General features: G+C 45.6%; 1 protein-coding gene across 2 annotated transcripts in view; it reads right to left on the reverse strand.

Annotated features, from left to right (window-relative positions):
* c9orf72 (C9orf72-SMCR8 complex subunit) overlaps positions 1-13,525 on the reverse strand; it is a 57,739-nt gene that overhangs the window by 12,772 nt on the left and 31,442 nt on the right. For both annotated transcript variants that reach the window (XM_068030510.1, XM_068030509.1), the window contains exons 4-5: positions 4,922-4,986; positions 750-822 (exon numbers count right to left, since the gene is read on the reverse strand). In XM_068030510.1, the coding sequence (XP_067886611.1) occupies positions 750-822; positions 4,922-4,986 (138 nt within the window). The remainder of the gene's footprint in view (positions 1-749; positions 823-4,921; positions 4,987-13,525) is intronic.

A 13,525-nucleotide genomic window follows, 5' to 3' on the forward strand; every position in this document is an offset into this window, starting at 1 on the left:
CAGCCACACCTGCTCAATCTCTATGACAGGCTCCTTCCTCCCATTGGCATGGAATTGAATCTCCCTGTGGCTATTGCAGACTGGAGCATCAGCTCTAGGGAGGCATCAGCGAAGTGAGGTACAGTCTTGCAATGCTGGGAGTCAATTGCTGCAGTTTCTTCCTCTGCTGAAACACCTGGGGAATCCTTCATTTTCATCCTAGAAGAATTCCTTTAAATACTTCACCTGAAATACACTTAGGTGGGCTGTCATCACGCCCACTTGTGCTAATTGGTCAGGAAACCAAAATTCAGATGCTAATGCAGTGGCTGGGTTAAAAAGCTACTGACAAACATGCTGCTGAAACTTACGAGTTCCCACACTATTAGCGGGTTGAGCAGTTAAAATCCAGCCCGTGGTATAGATAATCATCTACTGTGTTGAGAAGCAAATTATTCTATTGCTCTCCATTTGTTATGGGGCCAATTAGGTAGAACATTTCTATCTATATTAGTGCTGATCTAAAGAATAACACTAATGTTATAAGAGTAATACTAATGTTAGTACGGCCGAACCTTTTTGCTAAGTCTAAAACTCAAGAAATATACTGTTGATCTAGGGTAGCAACACTGGTCATGTTTATAAAAAGTTTGACAAAAAGACTGACAAAAAACATCAGTATTTTACAGCAAATGCACAAAAGAACGACATTCATTTTGACCAGATACATGGTTATTAAACCAGATTCTTCATTGAAAGAAAAGAAATACCTTGTTTACTTTTTCTGGATTGCTTCCTACTACAACAGAACACCCACATGTCTGCAGATGAGAACTAATGGCTCTGCAAATAAAACAAAATGTTCCCATTATTGGAAGGAACTACATTTCTCCTATGTATTAAGCTTAGCTTGATATGAAAAGTAGCTGAAATGTTTCAGAATTTATACTTACTTTAACTTAGAAAATTCTTACTTTATTATTTGAGGATCATAATCAAATTTAGCCCAAAGCAGGACAGAAAGGGAATATGAGCACCCAAAGCAATTTATGGGCTGGGATTTTATTCTGGTGACTGGGCTTTTGGAAAAAGCGACGCCAAGATCCCCCATGCCGTCTCTTCACTGGAAGGCCTGCTGAATCTAGTGCCAATCGGGCACTCAAGTTGACTGCGGCGGGCCTTCCACAGGATCAAGGACCTTGGCGCTGGATGTCCCACCCTTGGAGAGCTGCTGGCCAATTAGAGGTTGGCAGCTGCAACGCCACTGTGGAGGTGGTGGCAGCTGCTGCAAGAGCACTTATCAGAGGCAGAGGAGTGTCGCTGAACCCAGGCCACAGGTAGGTCAGGACGGGAGGGGTCTCACAGGAGGGGGTCGCGGGGTGCGGGGTCGCTATCAAGGGCGGGGGGGGGTGGCCTTCCCAATGCTGGATCCCTCGTTCAGGCACTCCCCCAGGAAGCAACCCACATGGTTTTTCACTGTGCCTCCTGGGCAGCAACAGGGCCGCCCACCACACAGCTAATTGCAGCTGCAACAGGAAGAAGTCCTTAATTGGGGTTATTTGCCCAGTCAAGGGCCTCAATTGGCGGCAGGGCGGGAAGGCCGATCACAGGCCTTTCCTCCCCAGATTAAATTTTGGCAGAGGCAGAAAGGTGGTGGAAAACTCCCGCCACCATCCCACTCGATTTTATGCTCTCCCCGCCTCCAAACCTGCTGTGGGTGGAGGGGGGAGGGGGGATGTGAAGGGAAGAGCATAAAATTCCTCCTATGTTCTCAAACAGATTTGAAATTCTAGCTTCCTGTGGAAAACAGAAGGTTTTGGCAGGACCAACAAATAAATAATAATGGTACCATACCAGCAAGAAATGGCTTGTGGCACGATTACCAACATAGCTAGAAATGCAGTACCATAGGGGATTCAATCAATGGGGGGGGGGTGGGTGGCTGATGTGATCTTTTGCAGTCCAGACTGTCAGACTTAGATGTTTTGATGCCTCCCTGGTGCTAGTGTAAGGGACATATCAAATGGACCGGAAAAGATTGTGCAAGGAGATTCTGAGAAATCAGTTATCGTGGTCCATACAGAATCCACTGATGTGGGTAAAATTGGTCTGAAATTCTGCAAGGTGACTTTAAGAGATTAGGAAACCTGTTTAGGAGCAGGACTTCATTACTTCAGGATTACTTGCCCAGCTACGTATGATAACAGGGAAGAACAGGAAGATTACATAAATCAATGCATGGCTAAAGGTATGGTGTGAGGAAAAGAGAGTATACTTTGTTAGACATTGATACCAGTTATGGAACAGATGGATTATATTCTGCAAGAACAGCTACTTCTGAACAGGTAGCTTGCTGGTGTACTGGTAAAAATGATTAAATAGGGAAGCAATGAGATATTCAAAAAAGGAAGGAGGTGCAGGGAAATAAAACCAACCAGGGAAGATAGAAAAGATAAGGAGATAGAGTGCATTATTGGTTTAAAGCTGGAATACATGCTGTAGAGAGGCTGAAGTAGACAAGAGTGGAGAACAGAGAGTCAGTATGATTGGAACTCAAAGTTAAAAAGGTTTGTAACATTGTTAGGTGTGTATTATAGATCTAAATTGTGGGAAGGAAATGGAATAGAAAAACCTACTGTCATATTATAGAGAGGAATAGGAATACCAATTACTGTTTTGGCAGATTTTACTTATCCATTTATCAAATGGCATGGAGGGGGAGTAAATGAACAAAAATTCAACCTTTATAATACTAGACAGCAGCCCAGTTGTCCAGCATTCAGAATCTGTTTTGTATACTCCTACACATTTTATAGCAGGTACATGGCACTTTTTTTGTCCCGTCAAAGCAAATAATGTATAGGCTGCACATGGATCTTGGAAAACATGACGAGATATGGGGCCGAGCTACAGCACAGTCTTCCCTTTGGCCCAAGGCACCACAACACTAGGCCTAACTGAAGAAATAGCCCCTGCCTTTCCCAGCAGCAACTTTCTGCTAGTTCAACTTAATGCAACACTGCACAACTTTCAAGCCATAAGTATACACCATTCCTTTGCCAGTAATAACCCCAGCATCGTCACAGTATCGCTATACTTTAATGTGTACATTGCCCAAATATAGATGGTGTGTGTGTGTCTGGATGTATTGTGAAATCTGTTGTACAGCAGGTTTTCTATCAAACCATGTGTGTATAAGCATTATGTAAATAGCAAAGTAAAAAATACAAAAGATGAAACAAAAATATAAAGCAGCTGTGAGAAAACAATACATTTCAATATTAACAAAATGGAGTGTGACTTTTTCACCCTCCTGGTTCTTAGGAGTTCCCAGTCTTAGGCAACCTGCTATTTAGTGGGCTTAGTACAGGTTGCGACTTTGACCTTAGTGAAGGAGTATGGAGGAAAGAACAGATCCAAAGACATTAGCTTATGCTTCCTGGCAACTGGGAACAGTAGTATTGACAGAGGGTTCGCAGCAGGTCTGCACATACCTTCAACTGCAGGAACCATGGGGATCCATGGGACACTTACGTTTTAAAAAAACTAAAACTCTAGAATTTTTGTTTCAACATCATTGACCATTCATGCTGGTTAACCTTCATTCCTCATGTCCTAGAGTGTTTTTGCTTGCCTGGATATCTAGGTCAATCTGTAGAGTTCGCAGGTATCCAAAAAAGAACCTTTTGTCGCTTTATATTTTGACTTGCTGCTTTTATTACGTGCACTCACGCGATCTTCCTTATTTTTAGGAAGCGGCAAAGTAACACTAATAGACTAAATAGCTTAACTTCATTATCATCTTAAGCATAAAATAAGAAATAATCATGATTGCAGGGCTAAATTATAACATTCTCAGGAGAAGTCATGATTATTTTTTTCCTCACCACCCATGGAAGCTACCGAGTGTATTTCTTTCAGAAGTGGGCAGACAAAATGGTGTGGGGTGGCATCATGTTGCATGCCTGACTTTGTCCTTCCCCGGTGCCATTTTCACCAAGGTGGGCAAGAAGTCTGCTGAGAGGCTAATTAAGCCACTTAAGCTTAAGGGCTGCCTCCACTGGCATTTAGCCCATGTCGGAGGGGGCCCGCTGCTGAATGGTGACAACACCAGGTAAAATGGCTGCATCCTAGCTGGCCCGGGGGGGAGGGGGGGGGGGGGACTTCCCTCCTCTGAGGCAATCCATGGCCCAAGGAGGGCCCCCACAGCAGTGATGGCCATGCCATTGGCAAGACAGCCCCCACCCTCACCAACTACCCTCCTGCCAGGGCCTGCCTAACTGGCCCCGGCAACCCGGACTCCACCACCTTGGTCCTAAAGCCTCCTCCATCTTCGCTGTGTGGGCCTCCTGCAGTCCCAGCAGTGGCCGCCGCTTCTGGGACTTTGACCTGTCGGCCCTCTAATTGGCCAGCAGCTCTTGGGGCAGGATCTTGCCCCTTAAAGCAGCGGCACCCCACACGGCGGACAGTTGAATTCAGCCAGGGGTCTGATAAAGGGCCAAGGCGATGGCAGTGTTGGCCTCACCGCCCCTCCCCCCCACCTTTTCGGTCCATCATCAGGACCCCAGTCACTGAAATAAAATACAGCCCCGTAACTATTTCTCTCTCCACAGTTGCTTCCCGACCTGCTGAGTATTTCCAGCATTTTCTGTTTTTGTTAAGGAATTAGAAGGCTCAAAATTAATCACCTAGTAACCCAAGAGTCAGATTTAACAGAACAGGGTCATTGTACCCAGTGAATACACTTCAAACTGATCCATGCTCATTTGTATTTGTACATATGATGGTGTCATGCAAAATTAAGATAAAGTTCTTTAAAAGACAAGTATGGGCGCACATTCTATGCTGAAAGATAAATGGGTTTAGCTACAGATTAATGATTGCAACTTCAACTGAGCCCTGATACTACATGCAATTTCGACCATTCAAAATAAACACTTACTTATGCAGAAAATCTTCACGGCAGCTGTCACCAAGGTCATCATCATTCAAAAGGGTATCCTTAATCTGAATCAAATTAAAACTCAACTTAATGTTACATCCTTTCATCCCAAGAACAAGATAGCAGCAATACAAATATCATCACTCCAAACGTCTAAATGTAAAAATGTTCAGAGAGGGAAAAATGGAGAGAGATAATGGAGAATTTCACTTACCGAAAGAATTCAACATAAATTCATGAGAAGGATATTAATGAGAATTGCGACAGGGGAACTATGTGAAGTATTTTGAAAACAAAGCGAGGTTACTACTTGTTAATTTTTATGTACCTTAAAGTGGAATGAGGATGGGTATCGTTCAAAAGAGGAAGCAAACTCATTGCCTTCTTACAGCAATTAAAAGGGGAACAAATGAAGAGGCTATGGTAGGAGATCTGAAACAGGGGAAATTTGCAAGTTAATATTTGAGCACCACTAATCTCATGCCAATTAGATTTTATATTTTAATAAGGGCAGAGGTAACAAAATACCTGTCCCGACTGCATGAACTTTGATTTCATAATTTTGAATATAAAATAAGATAAATGGAAATATCAACTACAGGAAAGGAAAAATAACAAAAACGCATTGCAGTTAAGAATTTATCAACCAGGATGCAAATGAAATACAGGTCATACAGAAATAAAAATGTGAATCTTAATTCTAAATAGTTAATTAGGGAGGCTAAAATATCAAAAAGAAAACCTATTTTTAATAGTGAAACTAATAGTTGTTAAAAAGGCAAGCTGCAATGAAAATAAGAAACTGGAAAACAAACTGCAATGAGCTTTTGGGGAAGTTTAAGATTAAACTATGCTCATACTGTTGAGCATGTGAAGAGTCTTAAAGATGGAAGCTTTTGAACACTGCAATACTAACTATAAGCTATTTTCACTGCAAAATGCTTTAGGAGTGTTTCCTTACCATTAAATGGAGTGGTAGGTATGCATCAAAGCTTACATTAAAGAAAATAGTGGTTAGTAACAAAATGCTTTTGTAAATACTATGTTCAAATAAACATAAACTAATAGAACCAAATGAAATAAAATAACTTGGGGGGGGGTGGTATCTGTGATCTGTACCTTTTTTTTTTAATGTTGTCCAGTCCTGCTGCAGCCGAAACTCAACAACTTGTCCATCATTGCATTACAGCAAATTTACTGCCGCCAGATATTAAGACCAACTCTTACAGGTAACACCTCCGACGGGGTGGTGAAAGAAAAGGATACACACTATTATGGACAGGTGGTAAGTGATGTGGGTGACTTCCACTTTCCAACTGACTGCAGACAGTTTTTTGTTAAAAATTGTGCGTCAGTCCCCAAGTGTTTTTATGGTCAAAGAAACAGACAAATTACATGTTTTCTTGCAGGTTAAAAAAAGGTAATTATTTATTTTTAACAATTCCCGAAATGATTGCAACCTCACCCACACATGCATTCACACATACATGTGCATACGCAAGAATAAATAAGTAAAAAGAAAAAGGTAGGGTGCAATTAAAACCATATTACTGCACAAGAGTTTGTTCCTGAAAAAAACTTTGACTTTCTTTTGGGAGGAAATTTTATAACTGTGCTGCAGGCCTGATGTTCCTGGTCTTGGAGTTGCTGAGGTGTTGTAATCTTGTCTGTGGTTAAAACTCAGCCCAAAGTTGGTAGCGTGAATCTGGTTTACTTTCACAGATGGAGAATCTCAAAGTCACCTTGCAATTTCTCTGCTGCAGAGGTCGTACAAGTTGTTATTCAGCAGGGTTCTTCTGCTTAGCTGGACTGTACCTCACAGCCGCTGTCTGGGAACTCGCTTTCTTTGGTCTTTGCTTGATCTCCCCTTTCTCTCTCTCCAAAGAGCTACCTTTTAAGGTAAAAACTCATCACATTTGAGTCTGTCAGGTGAGAGATGGCCCTCACCCCTGGTATATCCATACAATGGTCCAGGATATGGAAACCATTGCTATCTGTTGGCGTTTGGATGGGGACCGTTCTGTTACAATGGTGCTACTTCACAGCTATTCATCTTAGTTTAAGCTATTGAATCAGTCTAGCTACAGTACCATTGTTAGTCCTATTCCTGTAGGTAGGAGTCATGAACATGAAATGGGCTTCTTTCCATTTCAATGTGTTTTCCCCCCAGAGCTAATTCAGACGCAGTTAACGAGTTTCATCTTTGCAGGCAGGCTTGTTTATTGACAGTTCAGGAAAGGTCACCTGACCTCTACTCCATTTTGTCTGTGGTACAAATGTGCCCATTTTCTTGTGATTCAGTTCAACAGCTGACTTTTATTTAATAATTCCTCCAGTTCATTGTTTATTTCATCATGCCTCCTTCTGAACAGAACACCTAGTGTTCAAATGTGGAACAATCTAAATGCTGTAGTGTACATACCTTCTCTTCTCTCTTTGGCCTCCTTGTCTCAAGAGCCAATGGGTAAGTGGCTGGAGATGGTCAGTGGTTTGTGAAGCAGCTCCTGGAGTGGCTATAAAGGCCAATTCTAGAGTGACAGAGTCTTCCACAGGTGCTGCAGACAAAATTGGTTGTCGGGGCTGTTACACAGTTGACTCTTCCCTTGCGCTTCTGTCTTTTTTCCTCCCAACTGCTAAGTCTCTTCGACTCGCCACTCTTTAGCCCTGCCTTTATGGCTGTCCGCCAGCTCTGGCGATCACTGGCAACTGACTCCCACGACTTGTGATCAATGTCACAGGACTTCATGTCGCATTTGCAGACATCTTTAAAGCGGAGACATGGACGGCCGGTGGGTCTGATACCAGTCATGAGCTCGCTGTACAATGCTTCCTTGAGGATCCTGCCATCTTCCACGTGGCTCACATGGCAAACCATCTCAAGCACCGCTGCCTCAGTAGGGTGTATATGCTGGGGATGCTGGCTGCCTCGACAACTTCTGCGTTGGAGATATGATCCTGCCACCTGATGCCAAGGATTCTCCGGAGGCAGCGAAGATGGAATGAATTGAGACGTCGCTCTTGGCTGCCATACGTTGTCCAGGCCTCGCTGCTGTAGAGCAAGGTACTGAGGACACAGGCTTGATACACTCGGACTTTTGTGTTCCGTGTCAGTGCGCCATTTCCCCACACTCTCTTGGCCAGTCTGGACATAGGAGCGGATGCCTTTCCCATGCGCTTGTTGATTTCTGCATCGAGAGACAGGTTACTGGTGATAGTTGAGCCGAGGTAGGTGAACTCTTGAACCACTTCCAAAGCGTGTTCGCTGATATTGATGGATGGAGCATTTCTGACGTCCTGTCCCATGATGCTCATTTCCTTGAGGCTGATGGTTAGGCCAAATTCGTTGCAGGCAGCCGCAATCCTCTCAATGAGTATCTGCAGACAGTCTTCTGTGTGGGATGTTAATGCAGCATCGTCAGCAAAAAGGAGCTCCCTGATGAGGACCTTCCATACTTTGGTATTCACTCTTCGATGGGCAAGGTTGAACAACCTGCCATCTGATCTTTTGTGGAGGAAAGTTCCTTCTTCTGAAGACTTGAACGCATGTGAGAGCAGCAGGGAGAAGAAGATGCCAAACAGTGTAGGTGCGAGAACACAGCCCTGTTTCACGCCACTCAGGATAGGAAAGGGGTCTGATGAGGCGCCGCTATGCTGAATTGTGCCTTTCATATTGTAATGGAATGAGGTGATGATAATTAGTAGCTTTGGTGGACATCCGATCTTTGCTAGTAGTCTGAAGAGGTCAAAGGCTTTGGTGAGATCAATGAAAGCAGCGTAGAGGGGCATCTGCTGTTCGCGGCATTTCTCCTGTAGCTGGCGAAGGGAGAACAGCATGTCAATGGTGGATCTCTCTGCTTGAAACCCACACTGTGCCTCAGGGAAGACACGCTCAGCCAGCTTCCCCACTAAGCTGAGCAAGGAGATTCCATGGCAGTTGTTGCAGTCACCGTGGTCACCCTTGTTCTTAAAGAGGGTGATGATATTGGCATCGCGCATGTCCTGTGGTACTGCTCCCTTATCCCAGCACAGGCAGAGCAGTTCATGGAGTGCTGAAAGTATAGTAGGCTTGGGGTTTTCAGGGGTAATGCCATCCTTCCCAGGGGCTTTTCCACTGGCTAGAGAATCAATGGCATCACTGAGTTCCGAGTTTGTTGGCTGTTCGTCCAGCTCATCCACGACTGGCAGAGACTGGGCTGCATTGAGGGCGGTCTCAGTGACAACATTTTCCCCTGGAGTACAGTTCTAGGTAGTGCTCCACCCAGCGGTCCATTTGCTTGCGTTGGTCAGTGATCGTGTCCCGATACAGACTTGTGTGGGGGGTGCGATCTTCCTGATGGTTGGCCCAAAAGCTCTCAACGCCATCAAACATTCCTCTGATGTTTCCGGTGTTGGAGGCCAGCTGAATACGACTGCATAGGTGTTGCCAGTAGTCATTTGCGCAGCGCCTGGCTGCTCCAAGTCCTACGAATGTTAACTCGCGTGGGGCTTTCTTGTAGTTCAACAGTGCAATGCGCTTAGTGGCTACGACAGATTCCAGCTCTTCAAAGTGAGATTGAAACCAGTCTGCATTCTGCTTCACGCGTTTGCCATAGGTGGTCATTGCTTAGTCATAGATGGCGGCTCTGATGTGGGCCCACGGTCTCTGCATCCCCCGTAGGAGTCGTTTGAAGGGCTTCTGAAGGCGGCCCGAGTGTCCATGAAGCGGTCGCCGAGACTCAGGGCCTCAATCTGGCTTCAGTTGTCCTTCCGCCGTCACTGCTGGGAGCCGGAAAAGAAGTTCCACTGTCAGCTGGATGGCGACCACGAGCGCAGCGTCGGCCTGGAGGACGCTGATATCGAGGAGGCCATGCAGGCTGTGGGCTGGCCTGCTCGCCAGGGTCGCAACCCCCGCCAGACGCCTCCCCGCTTCCCCCGATACCACCTTCCCCCAGTACCCCCTACCCCCTCGCACCCCACTCCCAGCTCACCCACCTCGCACCCCCCTCCCAGCTCACCCACCTCGCACCCCCCTCCCAGCTCACCCACCTCGCACCCTCTTCCCCCCCAACCCCCTCACACCCCCTTCCCCTGCACCCACTTCCCCCCACCTCCTCCCCCTGGCATCCACCTATCCCTTAGCAGGGGCCCTAACAACCCCACTGCCTTGTGGGCGTCTCGGGAGAGACCAAGGCTAAGGGAGTAAACCCTAACAGAAAATCCGGAGCGGAACCCTGAAGGCGGTCATGTGTCACCTTTGGCATGTTTCCAGCAGTTCCTGCAGCCATACCGGTGCCAAACGTCGTGCTCTGCACTCCTTTGGACGCCACCAGGAAGGCCAAGAGGGGGGTTTTGACGCTTGGGCTACTCACAACCTCCACACATCCGCCCAGGCATGCGCCATGGAGAGGTCACTCCATAGTCGCCTCACAGCGACCAAAACAACACAGAAGGCAGCAGTTACGGGTTATAAGTCCAGCTCAATTGGCGTAGAGATTGGGCGCCACGGGTTGCCTTTGTCAGTGGGAGAGGTCATCGTATCTCACTGGACAGCTACCGCCCGCCTCAAACCCGGCAGCCCCCGGTCAGTAAGGTTCTGTCCCGCCACAGTCCACCTGCTTCAATGGGTGCTTGGAGCTCAGGGTCATTGCCCAGCAAGTGGACTCTAACACCGCACCAAACAGCATGACAAAAAATGGAAAGAAGGTACCAACCCTTCATTTTGCAAGCTGGAACGTCAGAACTGCGTGTCCTGGCCGGTCGGAAGACCTTACACAAATCAACGATTCTTGGAAGACCGCCATCATTAACAACGAGCTTAGTAGACTCAATGTGGACATTGCAGCACTTCAGGAGACATGCCTCCCTGCGAGCAGATCTCTAAGCGAGCAAGACTACACCTTCTACTGACAGGGTTGGGATCCTGAAGAACCAAGATAGCATGGAATGGGCTTCACCATCAGAAACTCTTTGGTCAGCATGACAGAGCCACCTCCAAATGGCTCGGAACGCATACTGTCCATCCGACTGCTCACCGCCTCTGGTCCAGTACACCTACTCAGCATCTATGCTCCAACACTCTGCTCCCCATCTGAAGTTAAAGACCAGTTCTACGAGGAACTCCATAATATCATTAGTAGCATTCCCAATACCGAACATTTGTTCCTGCTGGGGGACTTTAATGCCAAGGTTAGGGCTGACCATGACTCATGGCCCTCCTGCCTTGGGCGCTCTGGCATTGGAAGGATGAATGAGAATGGACAGAGACTGCTGGAGTTGTGTATCTACCACAACCTCTGCATCACCAACTTGTTCTTTCATACTAAACCCTGTCACCAGGTTTCTTGGAGGCACCTAAGATCACGTCATTGGCACCAGATGGATCTCATCGTCACAAGGCGAGCCTCTTTAAACAGCGTTCAAATCACACACAGCTTCCACAGTGCGGACTGTGACACCGACCACTCCCTGGTGTGCAGCAAGGTTAGACTCAAACTAAAGAAGCTGCATCACTCCAAGCAGAAGGGCCACCCACACATCAACACTAGCATAATTTCTTATCTGTAGCTGTTACATAAGTTTCTAAATTCACTTGAAAAAGCCCTTCAAGACATTCCTACAGGGGATGCAGAGACCAAGTGGGCCCACATCCGAGGCGCCATCTATGACTCAGTGTACATACCTAGGTGACACAAAAGGCAGCAGTTGGATTGAGGAATTTAATTAATGGGAGAAAATTGTTTTTCATCTCGGGTGATTGTGTTTGCAGAGACAGGAACACCAACATGCAAAGCCGCAGAATGACAAGACATGGGATTATGCCCACTACTCTGGATGAATATGAAATCAGAAGGCAAGGTGTCACTAGGCTGCTCTGAAAAACATTAGCGAAAGCCTTGAAACAATGCGTAAATCACAATAGAGACTAAAAAACATGAATAAAACTGTTTTTTTTCTGTCACTTTCTTCAATCTAATCTCCAGCTCCAAAGTTACTCTCAATTTTGTTTCTTTGTCTCTACTGATCCCTAAATGCTATTTTGAAAATTGTATAACTTTCACTCTGGCGTCTGCCTTGGTCCAGTTTACCCCTCAACCAACAAAAATAATTATCTCTACAATTATGTAATTGCTGTGTGCAAATGAACTGTCGTGTTTGCCTAAATTACAACAGTGGCAACAGCTTAAAAGTACTTCATAGGCTGTGAAGCACTTGGGATGGCCTGAAGTCATGAAGGGCGCTATATAAATGTGAATCTCTATTTTAAAGAGAAAGTGTGCATCACAGAACACTACCAGAATCACTTTCAGGGATGTTGAAATCTCAGCCAGAAATGGTCTGTTTTTTACTGGAAACTAATGCAATCTCAACTTTTATTTTTAAACTGTCTTTTCACCTTTAACATCTCCCATCTCAGTCTCTTAGCTTATATCTCTGGCACCCATTCCTCATTCAAGCATCTCACATTTTTCCATTCTTCAACTCTTACTGGATTTCTTCGATTTGGCCCAAATGAATCCCCATTCTCAGTCATTTAAACTTTCATCTTAATTCGTCTTGCCCTCTTTCATCCAATTTCTCTGTTCTTCTGAATCAACTTCAACCACCAATCAATCTGTTTGGCCTATACTTAAAAATTTAAAAGCTCGAGTGCCTGAAATGGAAGTATAATTTTGGCAGCACAGATATGTCGGGCTCATGGGGGTAATTGTTTGGACACCTCTGAAGAAGCCAATATAATAATTCATAGTTGCAGAATTGCTTCAGTCGCCACATGACAAGTCATTTTTGCCTTGTACAATGCAATAACCGACCATAATAATGCATCATTGCAATTGTCGAAACATAATTTGACACTATCAGCGCCGTATACAAACACTAACCAAAAAGGAATGTCAATCTCAACTAAAGCGTTATTTTTGAAAAGCCGAGTTCCCCTTTACAGGAAGATAATCCAATTAATCGTTTCATCTTTCAATTTCTCCCAGGGAAGGGTTCAGATTCTATAAATAATGGAAGCTCAAAACCCCAAACATTCCCAGTAATAACCATAATAACAGGCTTTAAAATAAACAGTTCTGATCACATTGATCATCAATTCTTATACATTTGAAAAGTTTTCAAATGGACTTTTTCAATGTTTCACAACTCCAATGGGTCTTACAGGGCTGAATCTTCTATTCCTGCCTCCAGGAGTGTGCGGGCTGCCTGCTGCCACGATCTTGCTTCCGACGACTCATTAACATATGCACAGTGGCTGCCCGCTCTTCCCCCCCCACAAAAAAAATCACGTGGTTGGGGCAGTCTCAGTGACGCTGTGAATGGCGTCACCTGAGACGGGAGCAGGAGTTAGTCAGTTTTGAAAGGCTGCCAGCCCTGCAGACAGTTCCAAAGATGCAGTTTGTGCCTACCCCACTCCCCTGTGCAAAACATGAAGAGTTGGCTCCTCCCCACCCCACCCCGTGCAAAATATGCAGAGTTGGTCCTTTCCCCCCGCCATACAAAATATGTAGAGTTGGCCCCTTCAACCCCCCCCCCCCCGCCGACAGAGCAATGCAGAGTTCACCACTTCAACCCCTCCCCTTGCCGCTACATGACTAATGGATGCAGAGTTCCAAACCCCAACCC

This window comes from Heterodontus francisci, chromosome 4 (assembly GCF_036365525.1).
Source record: "Heterodontus francisci isolate sHetFra1 chromosome 4, sHetFra1.hap1, whole genome shotgun sequence".
NCBI lineage: Eukaryota > Metazoa > Chordata > Chondrichthyes > Heterodontiformes > Heterodontidae > Heterodontus > Heterodontus francisci.